Genomic DNA, 15,597 nt, shown 5'->3' on the forward strand with positions numbered 1-15,597 from the left:
TCAACCTCTAAAACTACAAATTCAGCATGAATTTTACTATCTAATAGTACTATAGATCCATAAAATTTATGGCGTTCATAAACTGAAATGTTCGTCAACGGAGACGTTTGAAAACTGAGGTACCACTGTATTTGCTTTTTGTTATTGAGCTATAAGAGTGATTGACATTTTCTGGATACACATTCTTTATCAGTTTATTATTTGCAAATATTTTCTCCCATTTTGTGGGTGGCTTTGACTTTCTTTATGGTGTATTTGCAGCACAAGAGTTTTGAAGCTGATGAAGTCCAATTTACCTGTTTTTGTCTTTGTCACTTGTGACACTTTATGATACTTTGTGTCATAGCTAAGAAAACATTGCTGAATCTGTGGTCAGAAAGAATTACTCCTATGCTTTATTCTAAGAGTTTTATAGTTGTAGCTCTTAACAATCCACTTAGAATGACTTTGTACATATGGTGTGAGGTAGGGCTCCAACTTCATTTATTTATTTATTTTTTTGCATGTAGATATGCAGTTCTCCCAGCACCATTTGTTGAAAAGATGATTCTTTCCCATTGAATTATCTCGGCTTCTTGTGGAAAATCACTGGTAATGGTTTCCTTTTGGGTTCTCAGTTTTACTCCACGGGTCTACTTGTGTAGCCTGTATGAGGTCTAATATAGCCTTTCCTCTGTGCTGGAGAACCTGAGGCCCTTAGAGGTGGCTGATGGGTCCTGTGCAGCTGCAGAGCACTGTGTGTGACTCAGTCTGAGGCCCACCTGCCTGGTTGGCGTGGCCGCTGGAGACGGTTTTGCTGTGGAAATTGTTCAGTGCCTGAGCCGCGGGGCTTGGTCTGTAAAGTGTAGCCTACTCACAAGAATGGGTTTACTGAGAGTGTCTGCAAAGCATACAGACTGCTCAGAACCTGCCTGCTGCGCCCTCTACGTAACCCTCAGGCACGTGACATTACCATCTCCGTTTTGCAAAGGGGACATGGGCTCGCAGAAATGCAGTGACCATCCTCTGTCATGCAGGATGGAAAGGAGGTGGCATCTGAGCCTCCTTCCACCCACAGCAAAGCCAGTGCTCTGCTCTGCGCCGGGGCCCTGCTGGTTGTCGTCAGTGCTGGCTCTGGAGCGTGCCACATTGCGGGGACAGGCTCATCTGCTCAGTCACCCTGTGCCACCAGAGAGGCCCGAGCTTCTCCCTGTGCGGCCCCACCCGTGTGCACATGGCAGTGTCCTCCCTTCCTGCTTGACGAGGTGTTTAACCAGCAGAGTGCATTTATTGGGCCACAGAATTTGGAGAAATTGGGTACAAACCATGAGCTTCAACTTGGGCTATAGAGAGGGGGACATGGTGTGACCCGAGACCAATGGGTGCCGTCCACCGTCCTGGCATGGCTCCCCCACCTGGTGGTTTTGCCTCGTTTTTCCTCCATGGAACGAACAGTTGGAATTAGAGATCCTCCTATGTGCTCTCTCACTTTAAAATTCAGTGTGCTTATAATATGAATAAGTGATTTTCTCAACTGTATTAACGAAAGGTAGAAAAATGGCAGTAACGCTACTGTTTGAGGCACAGTTGGAACTCAGTTTTTCAGGAAATATGATAAATTACAGAATTTCCAGAATGAGATTGATAAGTGATTGCCAAGTTATGTACCTGTCTTGAGAAGTTATTTCCCATTTTAGGATAAATTCCCATAAACACGTCCAAGGGGAAAGATTGTTGAGGAGGCCATCAGCAACTTGCTAAAAGACACCGAGTGCCCGTCTGCGTTTTGCATTGTGAGGATATTATCATCTTCGTCGTCTCTTAGGTTACTGGGAAAGCTCGTGGTGACGTTGTGGGTAGTATTAAACATTGGCATGTCCAGCATGAAGGCCCTTTGTGCCTCGGGGATCTCAGCGTCTTCAAATGTCCAGCACCCCCTCTCCCCTGGCCTGCTCCAAAGGGCTCCCCATAAGGCCGGCCCAGCGAGAAGAATCCCGGCAGCAGGCAAGCCCTCCTTCTAAGGCCTGTTTATTCCACAGGAGGAAGGGCTGAGCCTTTGTCTGTTCATGTTAAATGTATTGTATTCTTGTGTCTGTTTCCATAAGCAGCATTTACTTGGGGACGGTAGAATCTATAGAAGACGAAGACGCTGTTTATTTCATACTCCCCACTTTGAAACACCACCATTGAAGCTTTTCTATGGTCACCCCCTGTGGGGACAGAGTCCCAGAGAGCAGTTTCCAGGCTCTCGGCCTCACGTGGGAAGGTGCTGGCTCGGGTAGTAGATGGCCGTCGGCTGTGACTAGTTGGCCATCAGCTATTACTGGTTCACCAGTAGCCACTAATAGAACTGCCGTGGCTATACTAGTGGGTTGGTTGGTTGGCAGAGAAGCAGACTGCGGATTGCGGCTAGCAAGTGGGGTTAGCAAGCGTGGATGGCGGATTGCGGATTATGTGGATTCTACTTCCTGTGTCTCCAACCCAGCTGCCAGCGAGAATATAGTGGTGTGACTCCCCTATCTATGGCTCTGTGGGTGTTCCTTTTTGGCCTCACCATGTCCTGTGTTCTTATGTGGGGAGCGGGACCAGAGACCCTGCATGACACCTCACTGTTCACATGCAAGCACAGACATGTGCAGGGACACACATGTGCAGACACACACGTATGCTGTCTGTACACTGTCAGAAGACAGGCGTGAGTTGTGGTATGCAGTTTTCACGCACTGTGAAACGTTAATCGTAAGTAGATCCTTGCAGAGCTTCTGGGCTCTCACACTGCCTGGACTCATTCCTGCGTGGTGTCCACGGCCCACGCACGGCGTTTTCCTTGCAGCCCCCTGCTCTGGGGGTTTGAGCTGCCGCTGACTTCCCACCATTGAAGGAGGCAGCATCTGAGCACACAGCTGTGCGGGTGCCTCGTTCTCGGGAACTCGTTTAAAGTGCAGATGCTGAGCCGTGGACGGATGGGTGGGTCTGCAAGCGCGATGAAGGACCTGCATTTCCATTTTCGCGAGCTTCCCAGAGACACGGGTCCTGCAGCCTGAGGGACGTTGGCCGGGCCAGGCCGGGTGCACAGGCGGGAGCAGCTGCCTCCAGCTGCGGGGAAGGCTTGGGGGCTGCCAGCCGGTGTGACAGAGCAGGGGGGCTGTGCTCTCTGCAGCGCTGTCGCCGTGCGGGCCAGGCCGCTGCGGCAGTGTGCCCCCGGGGCAGGCGGAGCGTGGCCGTGCTGTTGGGACAGGCCTCAGGTCCTCTCAGCACAGCTTGTTTTACTCAGACGTGTGTGGGGTGTGCAGACCCCTGGGCACTTATGGATGTCGGAATTTGGAAGCAGAGGCACAGATTTATGAATCCAGTGCCTGCGGTGTAAGATGGCATGTGGGGACTGTCTCGTTACAGTGACACAGCAGGGTACGTACGTGGTGGTCACGTGGGGAGGGTCACTAGTGCCACGCGTTCTGGGAGTTGGGGGCACTGCGGCTTTGCACCAGCAGCAGTCACCCCGACCGCCTCTCAGCTTAGACCTGTTCCTCTCCCGCAATTCCCGCCACACTTAACGCGATCCGGCTGTGGCCACCTCACCTTGGAGCTGGCACAGCTAGGGAGGCCTTTTGTTTTTAAGGGCTGCCATGCTATGAAGTCATGAAAGCAAGCAAGCTTGGCTGAGTAGTGCGCAGGTGCTCACCGTGGGACGCCCCCTGGGATGCAGAGGGTGTAGCCAGCGCCCACAGCACACATGTTCGGCGAAGTCACGGCACACGTCCCCTCCTGCTTGGGCAGCTGTGTTGGGCACCGAGCTCCCTCCCTCCCGTGTCATGGCCGTGGACACACCGGCACCGCCTGGGACTAGCGCCCGTCCCTCGGCTCTCGCATTTGTTGGCCCCCACGTCAGCCCACCACGTCCAGTGTCTCCTTCAACGTCGACATGTCACCCTGCCTTCCTTTCTCTTCCCTTTCCCTTCATTTTCTCATCCCTTTACTTCTTCCTTCTTACCACAGGTACTGGGACGTATTTTCATGAGGTGCCAAGTGCTGCGTGATGTCAGAGTTAAGTGGCTTGTGCGCCCTGACTTTGAGCCTCAGGGGACAAAGTCCTGTGTGAGGCGGTTTCAGCATGGACTGTCCTCGGGAGAAGTCGCACTGAGATTTTGAGGGGGGTCTGGGGAGGGGGAGGAGAAGCAGTCTGGGTAAAGGAGAAGGAGTCCGGGCTCTCCGGCAGCTCGACTGCTGACAGGGCAGGGTCGTGAGGAAATGCTATGTCGGGATGGCCCATGTGGGTGCCTTGCCTGGTGAGTGGCCTGGACACCTGAGAAATGCGCCTGGTTAGTGCCTGGTGGGTTTTCTGGGGCTTGATGACGTGGACTTCGTCATAACGTAATAGCACTGGCTTCAGAACGCTGCCAGCGTGGCCGAGATGCGCCCTGTGAAAACGGGGCAACAGATTGTACCCGAGAGCAGAAGCACTTGCCTTCATTCCTGTTTCACGGTTCAACCTGTTGTCTTTCCCCGATGCCTGTCTCTGGAGCAGACCAAGGATGCCCAGGCTACACAAACCCACGAGCCCGTCAGGAGAAAGGGAATGTGAAATAATTTGTGTGTTTGCTCACATTTCATCTCCCCGTAGTTACTGTATGACGAGGCCTGAGCTTTCATTTGTATGTGTGTTTGTTTACAGATGTAGGCAGTAAAACGTACATTGCTGTTTGTATTTTTGCAATAGTGAAGTAAGTTTTGTTTTGTGATTTTGGGTTATTCAAAAGAATCAAAATGTGGGTGAGGTACAATCACCGTACATGCTGGGTAGAGTCTTCTCCCCGTTGTGCAGCGAATGCCCTTGGTCAGGTTGCTGGGTGTTTTCTGACCTCAGCTCCCAGGCTACAAAACTTCCCCATGTCTACTCCACACAAGTGAGCTCATGGGCTCGGAAGGCGGGACCACTGCCAGCCTGGCTGCCCCAGAGGAAGCGTTCAGGACGGTGGGGGTAAGCCCTGCACTGTCCTGTCCAAGCCACCTAGTGGTCACTGAAGCCAGTCACGGGAAAGCATAGGCAGTGACATGCGTGGCTGCCACTCAGCGAATGGTGAAACTGCCTCAGGACAGTGGCAGGGGGCCCGGTGGCCGTGGCCAGTTGGTTGGCGTGAAGGCTGCCGCAGGAAACGGGCAGTCCCGGGGCTGAGCTGGGAAGGGCCCACAATCCTGCCTGACGTGCTGGGAGTGAGCTGACATGTCACCATAGCAACCACGCGAGTAACGTAGCATGTTGGCGAGCAGCAAAACATCATTTTATTATTTAAGAGCCGAGACTTTACTCTTTTATTTTTCTTTATCATCACTGTAGTTTTTTCCCTTTTAACAGAACGAATTCCTATCCCATTTATAAACACTTGTTCCTCGGTGCTTTTAGAGCAAGTGCTACCGGGTTTATATTTTACAAACGATCAGAAGGGTCCTTTTGAGGAATATTAACTTTTATGTAGGTCTTTCTGTGTAAAGAAGTCTGTGTGGTAAATGCTACAACAAACTTGCTGTTCCACTTGCTTGTTTTCCTGGTTTCAGGTTTAACATTTGACTACTGGGAGCTGTTCGTCATCCAGAGTGCTGAAATTGGAGGCTTGTAGTTCCCTGCAAAGTGTTTCTTGGAAGGTTCCTGTATTTATTTGTTTTTTTTTTCTTTTCCTGGTTTGAGCACATACGCATACATACTGAGGGGCTCAGGAAAATCCCCAGTGGTTGTGTATATAGTCAGACACAGTGTTAAAAATTGCATTGCTATTTTAGTGTCTGTATTAAATGACTGAGCTTCGTTCTTAGGCAAAAAATCTTAGGTTTGTAACTACAAACTGTTAGGCATTTTAGGCTCGTTTTACCATTATATAAATACAAATTTTTGGATCATAGGTGTCATTAAGGTAATGTAATTCACTGTATTTTGCAAAACATATTTTGTAAATATTTATATTTCTCAATGCAATTCCACAATAATATAAAAAGTAAATAACAAATGAACAATAACTTGTCATTCCCCTCTTGGATTGTATGCCCAGGATTTAGGGTTTGACCTTATGTTAGTTTTATGCTAGTTATCATATTGGTCAAGAGTTTTTTGAAGACAGAGCAAACGCCTCCCAAATAATTAAATGGTAAAGAAAAACCATACTTACCTAGAAAGATTTTTCATTACCAAATGTTGTCATTAAATCTTTTTGAAAACAACTTAAAAGAGTAAAGTTGTTTTATGAAAAGAACTAGGACACAATGGTAGCAGCATTCTTACCACATGACACACAGAATAGCTTGTTCTTCACTAAGCATTAAATTGCACGCACAGAATTAAATAGCAACAAACGTAGAGGTGTCTCATGCTCAGGAGGACAGTTACAGATGTGTGATGCGAGGTGTGATCAACAGATACGGTGAATGTTTAAAATAAAAAGTTTATTACAGTAAAAGACACACTGCCATTAATCCCCTCAGAACACTCCCCCTCGCTTCGAACACACTTATCCCATCGTTCCTGCCACTTTCTTAAGCAACTCTGGAAGTCCTCTTTCCTGAGTGTCTTTACGAGCATTTAAGAAATGATGTACATAGAAAACAGCCTGAAAAATGGCAAACGGTTTGATCTTCCATCATGACAACGCGCCGTGTCGCACATCGCTTCTGGTACGGTATTTCTGTCAAATAAAACATTACGGTGTGTCCTCATCCCTCTTATTCACCGGATCTGGCACTGTGTGACTTCTGGCTCTTCCCCAAAGTCAAAATGACCACGAAAGGTGAACATTTGGAATCAATTCAGGACATGGAGGCAGCCACGACAGAGCAACTAAAGGCACTCAGGAAAGAGGACTTCCAGAACTGCTTCAGAAAGTGGCAAGAACAACGGGATAAGTGTGTTGGAAGCGAGGGGGAGTGTTCTGAGAGGGATTAATGGCAATGTGTCTTTTACCGTAATAATTTTTTAATTTAAACATTTACCATATGTTTTGATCACACCTCATACACATGTGTCTCAGAGGTTTGTATAGACCAACTTTCCAGACTTTTTACCAAGAATTAAATCTGTGAACAGACATTTTTGGTAAAGGAGGCTATTGATAGAATTTTTTATAAGACCACTTTCTTACATGTCCAATTATGTATTGAAACTAACAATCTCAAAACATAAAGTGGCTTTGCCACTGGTTTGGAACTTGTAAGATCTATTTTAGGTGAGACAAAAGAAGATGAGTTCATTAAAGTTTTTAGCTCCAATTTATGAAACTGACAAATTGAGTTCTGTTTTTCTTTTTAAACTGTAAGGACGGTGATTAGACTCATCCAAACTTTTTCGGTCTCCTCTCCCTCCTCTTTGTATTACTGTGATAAATGATCCAGGCTCTCTGTCCATGGATATGTTAGGTCTTTATCTGGTTTAATGTTCATGTCAGATAATACATTTTTCCATTTAAATTTTGTACTTATTACTCAGAGTCCAAATGCATTATTTAATAGTCCTGTTGGCAAACGTTTCCCATCAGGAATCTAAAGCCAGTGTCTTTCCTTGCTCAATGCCAAATTCTCTTCTATGACTCTGAAAACAGCCCAGGGCTGCTTACTCTTCAGTGGGCCAGCATCCAGATGCACGTCAGGAAGGCTTCTGCATGGGGAAGACAGCATGGGGAGAAAGCCTCACTCTCATGGATTGTACTTCATGGATTTGGGCATCGTACTTCATCTCTCTGGACCCAGCTTCTTCATATGTACATGTAAGGGGAATTAATACCTGCTTGAGTACAGAGAGAGTCATTGGAAAGAAGGCTATGAGCGGGTCTTAGTCTTGACAAGTAGGACGTGGCGTGGTCCTGGGATTGAAGAGCGGGTAGAGTCCTGTCATGGAGGGAGAGCATGGCATTGCAGGCACGTGCGTTCAGTCTCCACCAAGTGAGCAGCTCAGGCTATCCCTCTATTGTGTCACTTCTTATGGCAACTCATTGTAACATTCGAGGGTTTTAAAAGTTATATTAACGTGTCTGGAAAACCTATCCATGGTGTTTTTCATTATAATTGTTGATTAAGTGAGTTTAGTCTAATGTATTATGTGGAATCATTTTGCAAGAGGCCTGACCACATGGCTCACTCCACTCATGTTTCTTGCATGCATATATGGCTTCTTTAGTCTGTGCGTTTCAGTTTTATTTTACTTAAATATTCTGTGCATTTGGAGGACTGGATTCTTGTAGCTTACACATTTCTGTCTTCTGTGCATCCTAGCTTGCTCTCATTATTTTCTCCTCTTTTTCCCATACTTATTTTTATGCTTTTACTTTTAGGATTTTTCCATGTTTTCGACATGAATTGCCGGAGTTATCCTTTGTTGTCTCATTTGTCATAGAACCAGTATTTGTCATAGAAGAGGGTTACAGCCTTGCCCTAAGCCAGCGGGAACCCTGGCCCAGCGGGAACATCATGGCCCAGCCTGTGGCTAGTGAATACCACTCCCAGTACAGAGACTGGCTCTGCCTCACGTGGAGCTCGTGACAGTCCTGCAGCGTGGTGCTGGCGTCTGTCCGTGTCTCGCTTGAGGCAGACAGAGCCGGACCGGAGCCACCAGGCAGGACAGTAGCCCCAGGGTTACTTAGTGTCCATAGGCGTCGGCCCGCTTCGTTGTAGGTCGGGGTCACTGCCCCGGGTCACTGCCCCGACCTCCGACCAGCTGTAGGGAGTAAGGTGGTTATGCCGTGACATGTCGAATGGTCCCTGGTGGGCAGCTCAATAAAGTCACCCCACTGAACCCTTTCCGCCCTCACTTTGTAGTGAATACACCCAAAATATGGGGGGGATATGTCATAAGGAGAAATCCCCTTGAAGAAACTCGAGACAGTGCTTGTTAAACCTGAGAACTCCTGGCCAACGACAAGAGTCCAGACCTTCAGCCTAAGAAGCACAAGTGCCAGACGTCATATTTCACCTCCAGGAATGGCTCTGGGCTGTGGGGTTATTACTGCAGCTTCACCTTCAAAGCCTGTGAGAGTGTTCCAGCTGAGTGTGATTTCGACACCCGGGCACGCAGGGTCCCCTTAGATACACACACAAGTGCGATGAGTTGCCGTTAACAGTTTGGATTAATGTAGAGCAGGGGTGTCCAAACTTTTTTCAACGGTTTTCACCAAGGGCCACATGCGGTAAAATACACAATCAGCCGGGCCACTCACTTGAGGTGAAGGACGTATTGCCTCACCTGGTTTATTTAAGTAAACTAAATGTATTTTTGGAATTTGCTGTGGGCCAATTAACAATGGATCATGGGCCACAGTTGGCCCGTGGGCCGCAGCTTGGACACCCTGATGTAGGTCATTAGGCAACGTGACTAAGTTTAAATACCTTCTAATACACGTAATTTTGGGCGGCACACAGTTCATGTTAATCCAAAGATTCAAATGCTGCATGTATTTTCAATTTTTCTAAATTACTGTCCATTGTGAGAGTTGTGTAAACGGCATAAATCATTAAGACTAATTAATTACTCTTCCCTTTTGTAGCTATAAATGGCATTGCCCTAAGAATCTATAGTTTATTTATTGTCTCTATAACTTACTAGTTGGACTGTCTCTTGATTCTTAAGTCCAACTCTGAAAGAAGGTTAGGAATCTCTATTCTAAACTCCAGCAAATCCTCCTGGGTTTATGCTCAGGGACCAGACAAAGAAGACGGCCTCTGGTGGTTTTCTCAGAGGGAGATTTATTTGCAAACAGCTTGTAGACTTTCATCTTTAAGAATTGTGACTGTTCATTGATACCAACACTAAGGGTTAAAATGTGCCACCAAGAAGACAAAAGGCAAAATAATCTTTCATTTAATGGAGCATAACAAAGTGCTTGTTGGAACTTTGATGTGTAAGACTGGAGAAATAAAGCGTTGGGATTCCAGCTCCCGTATTCACTGACCCTTAAATCCTTGTCTGTGTCGGGACTCAGGCACAGTGTTCATAAAGCATGGAAACGTGTTGTCTTTGTGGTTCGGCATCAATCTGTGGTTATGACAACAGTCTCATGAGCGTGGGCTCCAGGTACACGGAGCAGCTTTGGGAGGATCGGGCCAGCACAGCCAGTTGTGTGGGGACACCAGGTTCGGGGTGGACTTCCACTGGGCTTCTTGTCTGATTTACAAAATAACAGTGGCCTCATCTCCACCACGTGGCTGAAACCCCTCCTGTTGGGACTGAGATGCTGCTTCGCAGGCAGTGGTTGTTCTTTGTGCATGAGAACAAGTCTGAACCCCGTCTGGACGCCGGTGGTTCGGTTCGTGTCAGTTGGACTGAGACGCCCGGAGTGCTGGTAAAATGCTGTTTCTGGAATTGTCTGTAAGGGGTTTCCTGCAGGGATTCGCATTTGAGTTGGTAGACTGAAGAAAGCAGGTGGCCCTCCCCAGTGCGGGGCAGCCCCTGTCCACGGAGGGTCTGGGCACAACAGAGAGGGGCAGGAAGGAGGACTCTCGCCCTGCTGAGCTGGGGCGTCCTCTCCGGCCCTCAGCCATCGGAGCTCCTGGTTCTCGGCAAATGGGACTCAGACTGTTACAGCCCCAGCTTTCCTGGGGCTGCAGCCTGCAGATGGAAGGTCGTAAGACTTCCAACCCCCATATCGTGAGCCAATTCCTGTGCTAAGTCTGCGTGCTTATCTGTGTCCTATTGGCTGTGTTTCTCTAGACAACTCTGTCTGCTACTGGACCCAGCACACAGCCACACGCTAGGGACTGGCAGCAGTTCTGGAAGCTGTTGGAACCCCATAAATCCAGCAATGGAGTTTTCAGATGGAGTTTGAAGTTGCCTGGTCAGCAATTCTCAAGTCTTGGGTGGCACAGCGACGACCCAGACGGTGGTGTTTGGTTACGGGCTTGGGAGGGTTCGTTAAAAGCCAGTTTTGCAGTCGTCACCTGAGGGGCAGGAATTTACGGTCCTACTAGACTTCCTCTGATCACTTCTAACGAAGATGGGCGTCTGTAGACAAATGAAAATCAGCTGCTGAAGGACGGCCCCTCGGAGCCCAGGGTTGGAAGTGAGAGGGTCACGATGACGTGACTTCATCGTGTGACCTAAACCTTTGAACGTCAGTCTGCCTCGATGAGAACACCTACCTGTGTTTACCTCAAAAGAGCTGACAGACCTGCGTGTTGGCGGCCCCGCTGTTCCGTGGTCTGTGGACACGTCGCGCGTCTTGGACTGTCACGACGTGGCCTCCTTTGTGGCCGCTGTGGCCTGCCATGTCTCATCTCAGATCTGTAATTAATTCGTTTCCAAACAAGGTGCCATTCTGAGGTGCCAGGTGGAGTGAATTTGGGGGATACTGTTCCGCTCACACTGTGTTAATGGTGATGTCCCCACAGAGTGAAACACCTGACATTTCAGCTCGCGTGACGGGCGCCTCCGCTCGTCTGAGAGGGGCCTGTGAGCTGCCCGTCTGTGTCCCATAGACCCCTGAGACCCGGCCTGAGGTCGCTCCCCGACACGGACTCAGACGGACTTCCTGCCCTTGTTCCACTTTGTGTGCTGACATCACGGGCTGTGCGTGGGTGTCAGTGGGGCACTCTCACAGCCACTCCCCGGGCGGGAGCGAACCCACATGGTGGCTGGGAACTGGTCAGGTGAGAACTGAAACCAGTGGAAACAGGACACCTCCCAGCGTCCTGCTGGACCCACAGATGTGTTCCCCAGGGGACCAGCGGGCTCAGTAACCCCAAAGCCTTCACCCACCAGCCAGTGGTACTGAGGTGAAAGGGCCCATGGAAGCTGCCTTTTCTGAGAGAACTAGTTAGGCCGCGAGGGTAGTGGAGGGCACATCCCAGAAGATTGTGTTGTGGAAATCTGCCCAAATGGCTCCTTCACATGTCCACGTGGAGACTCAACTTTGGGTGTCTTTCCTTGTACTTGATTCTTACCAGTGCTTGCTTTGTGGCACAGATGATGACGAAACAGTGTATCTAAATAGACCTCGGGCCATTGGCTGTCCACGTAGAGAAGTCTGGGCGGACCGTCGCATCCAGGCCGCGGCCTGTCTGGGTTTGGTTGCCTCCCTCCCACCAGGAGTTTTGGAGTGAGGCGTGTGCCAGTGTGGGGGGTGGAGAGCTGGGGTCTCTACCTTAAAGAGCAGCGTCCACAGGCCCGAGCCCTTAGCAGTCAGCAGAAAACATTTCCCTGCCCTTCTCTGCCCCAGGCGGTCCCAGGTGCCTGGGGGAGGGTCGTGACAGGCGCCAGCCTGCTGGCCTCCAGGGAGGACCTCTTTGGAGGCAGACGCAGCCCTGGAGTGGAGGGCTCCCCACTCCATCTGTAACTTTTCACACACCGGGGAGCACTGTGCTTCACGAGTAGGAGCTGCCTGGGTGGACGGGCCTCCGATCAGCTGCCCACTCAGTGTCACACAGACCCGTGGCGTCAGCGCAGTGACGCGCCCTAGGAAGTTGCCCATTTATGGCACTGGAGCAAATGATATCATCACAATAGGTGGCTCCTGCCTAAAGAGGGATCATTTGTGAAATGAAATCACAAGCATTTATCAGCAAAACCAGGGGGCAGAGGCCCCTGCTTTCTGTGGTTGAGGGCCTGGGGGGCAGCGTGCCCGAGATGGAGGCGTCGGTGACCCTGGCCGGCTGTGGTAGGAGGAAGGAGCCGCCCCTCGCCGCCGTGTAGCCGGCGGCCCAGGTCCACACGGAGCGCACTCCAGATCCGTGTTTTCCAGCGCACTTGCATATGTGGGACACGCATCGCAAGCCTGTGCCCGCCGCGCTGCAGTGCACTCCTGGGGCACAGCCCTGGGGCCCGGCATCCACGCGGCGCTGACCGGTCGGGGCCGCCCGCCCGGCGGGGCCCCCCTGCAGGGACTGGGCGCCTTCCTCAGTGCGCGCCGCGCCGGCTGAGCCCCTGGCTCGGCGTCTGGATGCTGCCCGCCGCGCAGCGGGAGTGCTGCCTGGGTAAGTGCGGATGACTCATTCTCACTTTTCCTCGGGCGGTGGTGGCAGGTGGGCGCGGGGCGGAGCGGGAGCGGTGGGGCAGCACGTTTTCCTGGCCCTCCTCCCAGCGCGGCTGCCGGCCTGTGTAAGTGTGGTGCCCATCTCCAAAGCCGCTGTCACCGCCGGGCGCATTCCTGCCCTCCAGGGAGCCTCCGCTGGGCGTGGAGGACCGGGGACAGGTCTGCACGGCCAGTGGCCTAGGGCACTCGGCTGTCATGCCAGGAAGACAAGCTCGGCCTCCAGCGCACCGCCCTCCCAGTCACCACTGGACACGGGCAGTTGGGAACGTGCGCCCGGGCTCCTCTCGGGCGGCCACACACAGATGCAGCAGCTGGCAGCAGCCGCCTCTCCAGGACGTCTGGTCAGAGCCTGTGTTCTCCGGAGAAGCGGGGCCTGGGCGGGCAGCCTCCTTTGTAGTGGAACGCGTGCGGCCAGAGCCGTGTCTCCTAGGGCTGCCAGGCGCTGCGTGAGATGGGATGAAAGACCGGCACAGAGGTGCTGGAGCTGCTGGGGAGTGCTGCCCTGTTCTTATGCCATGAAACCCGCAAAACCTCTTCAAAAGCAGGGGACTCCAGCACTTAGCTCTGACCGAGTAGCTGTCCTCTGCTTGTCAGAGGTGACAGTGTTTGAAGTGCAGTGGCGATTGCCAGGGTTGGGATGAAGCCTGCTTCAGAGCTCACCGGCTTTGATGAGGGTCCCCGCAGCCCCTGGGTGGTGGCTCAGCCCTCGGGGCTTTGTCAGCTGGGGACTTTGAAGCAAGTGCCTGGCTGCTGAGCTGAAAAGAGAGGTGTTGTGAGGCGCTTCTCTTGCTGCTTGCCTCGCTCGGCTGACATTTTCTCTTTGCTTTACCTTCTGCAAAAACATGCTCCTCTCTAAATCGCCGCTTGTCCCTTTCTAATGAAAAAGAAAGCCCGAATGGGCTTTGTCATTAACTCAGGGGTCTCAGGAATTACTGGTTTTAAAAGTTCCTCTTGTAAATGAGCAAAACGCCTTATACGTGCATGTTGTACTCTGTGCAGACCTGGGCAGGTCCAGGAAGAACATGCTGTTGGTTTGTCCGTATTTAGGTGAACGTTGATGATTTCATTCATAATTTTGTCCCCGGAGCGCAGGTGTGTCCCCATGTAGTCTGTGGCACGTCTCGCCTTTGAATCAGTTTTACTGACCAGCAGGTACCTGTCCAGGACCCTCATCACAGTGCCAGCTACACATGAGACCTTCCCCCAGACGTGCCTGGGATTCGGGGCACGGCAGTTTCCTCCAGAGTCACTGCATGCGTGACGGGTCTGGGGTCGTGGGGACCGGCAGAGCCCACCCAGCAGCAAGGGCTTCTCTGACTGGCTGTCATTCTTGCCCTCAATCTGCAGCCCTTACTCAATAAGTATTTGCAGTCAATGAATGTTGCATATTTTTAACCAAGTCAGTTCGCTTTATTTACGGCTAAAACAAAAGTGAACAACCTGAAAATAAGTGATGTATAGTCACGGTGTTCAGATTGGGAAACCAGAACCGGCGGCGGTTGTCAGCGTGGCAGGCCCCACCTCCTTCCCACTCAGACCAGAGCCGTCTGAGGTTCGGCTCCACTGCCATCCTCTGAAACCGGCACAGACAGCGTCACAGCAGCGTCTTCTAAAGCACTGTCACTTCTACTCAAACACTGTTTGACTTGATAGCTTAGCTTTCTTTTCCGGAAATGAGCGAGTCTGTATATGAGTGGATTAGAGTGACATTCTCTAGAAAAGACGGTGTCAGCACAGGTCAAGTGGGGACTGTCCGCATGCAGACACAGAAAACTGAGCCCTGCTAACGGTGTGTGACGGGCGGGCAGAGCACTGTCTCTCCCGTCGGCCCCCTGTGTGCTGCACTGATGCTCACTCGGGACAATGAGAGGACCACCCTGCCCCGTCCCGTCTCACACACACACACACACACACACACACACACACAGGCAGGTGCACACACCATACCTGTCCCGTCACACACATGCACACACGTGTACATACACCACCCCCACACACATGCACACACACGCACAGCACACACCCGCCCCATCACACACCTCCCTGTGAGCATCCATTCGCGGCTCCATGGAGGCTGAGCCCCGGGAGAGCACTGTGCGCGTGCGGGGGCTCGGAAGGAGTGTCAGGGCGCCGTGCAGTGCAGCTTTTTAGTGTGTGGGTCTCGGGACAAAACCAGAACCTCCAAAAGCGTGTGTTTCTAGCCCAGTGTGCCAGGGGGTTTCTGCGCACGCTCACGGGGCCTGCCTTCGTCCCTCTCCAGTTACAGCCCAGAGTCATCCGTCTCCAGGCGTCTCTGCTCATAAACTGGTATCTCTGAGGCTGTGTCTCAAACCAACTTGTGAGCTGTTCTCACAGACACAGTGGCTGCCAGAAATTTGATCACTGGGTCATTGTTTTGTTCGTGGCTATTTCAAGATAATAACTGATAGTAGAATTAGTGTGTTTCGTATGCCCAGCACCAGGAGAAAGCCACAGTGTTCCGGTTTAGAGCGTGTGTGCACGCTTGCTTGTTAAAATGCACCATGTTCAGTGGGGTTGCCAACAACATACGTAGGCAGGAGCTTTCCTTTTCAGTCATTTGTCTCACAGCTCAGAGTATTTTTTGTGAATTTTGGTGGTG

At 50.9% G+C, this 15,597-nt stretch overlaps 1 protein-coding gene across 2 annotated transcripts in view; it reads left to right on the top strand.

The window, feature by feature from the left end:
• DLGAP2 (DLG associated protein 2) overlaps positions 1-15,597 on the top strand; it is a 452,087-nt gene that overhangs the window by 141,932 nt on the left and 294,558 nt on the right. Inside the window, exon 1 of one of the 2 annotated variants that reach the window (XM_033104759.1) lies at positions 12,763-12,918. The exons of the other annotated variant lie outside the window; for it this stretch is intronic. Within the exon in view, the coding sequence (XP_032960650.1) occupies positions 12,885-12,918 (34 nt within the window). The 5' untranslated portion in view covers positions 12,763-12,884. Of the gene's footprint in view, positions 1-12,762; positions 12,919-15,597 lie in introns of those variants that run through there. 2 annotated transcript variants of the gene reach the window in all.

This window comes from Rhinolophus ferrumequinum, chromosome 4, assembly GCF_004115265.2.
Source record: "Rhinolophus ferrumequinum isolate MPI-CBG mRhiFer1 chromosome 4, mRhiFer1_v1.p, whole genome shotgun sequence".
In the NCBI taxonomy this organism is placed as follows: Eukaryota; Metazoa; Chordata; class Mammalia; order Chiroptera; family Rhinolophidae; genus Rhinolophus; species Rhinolophus ferrumequinum.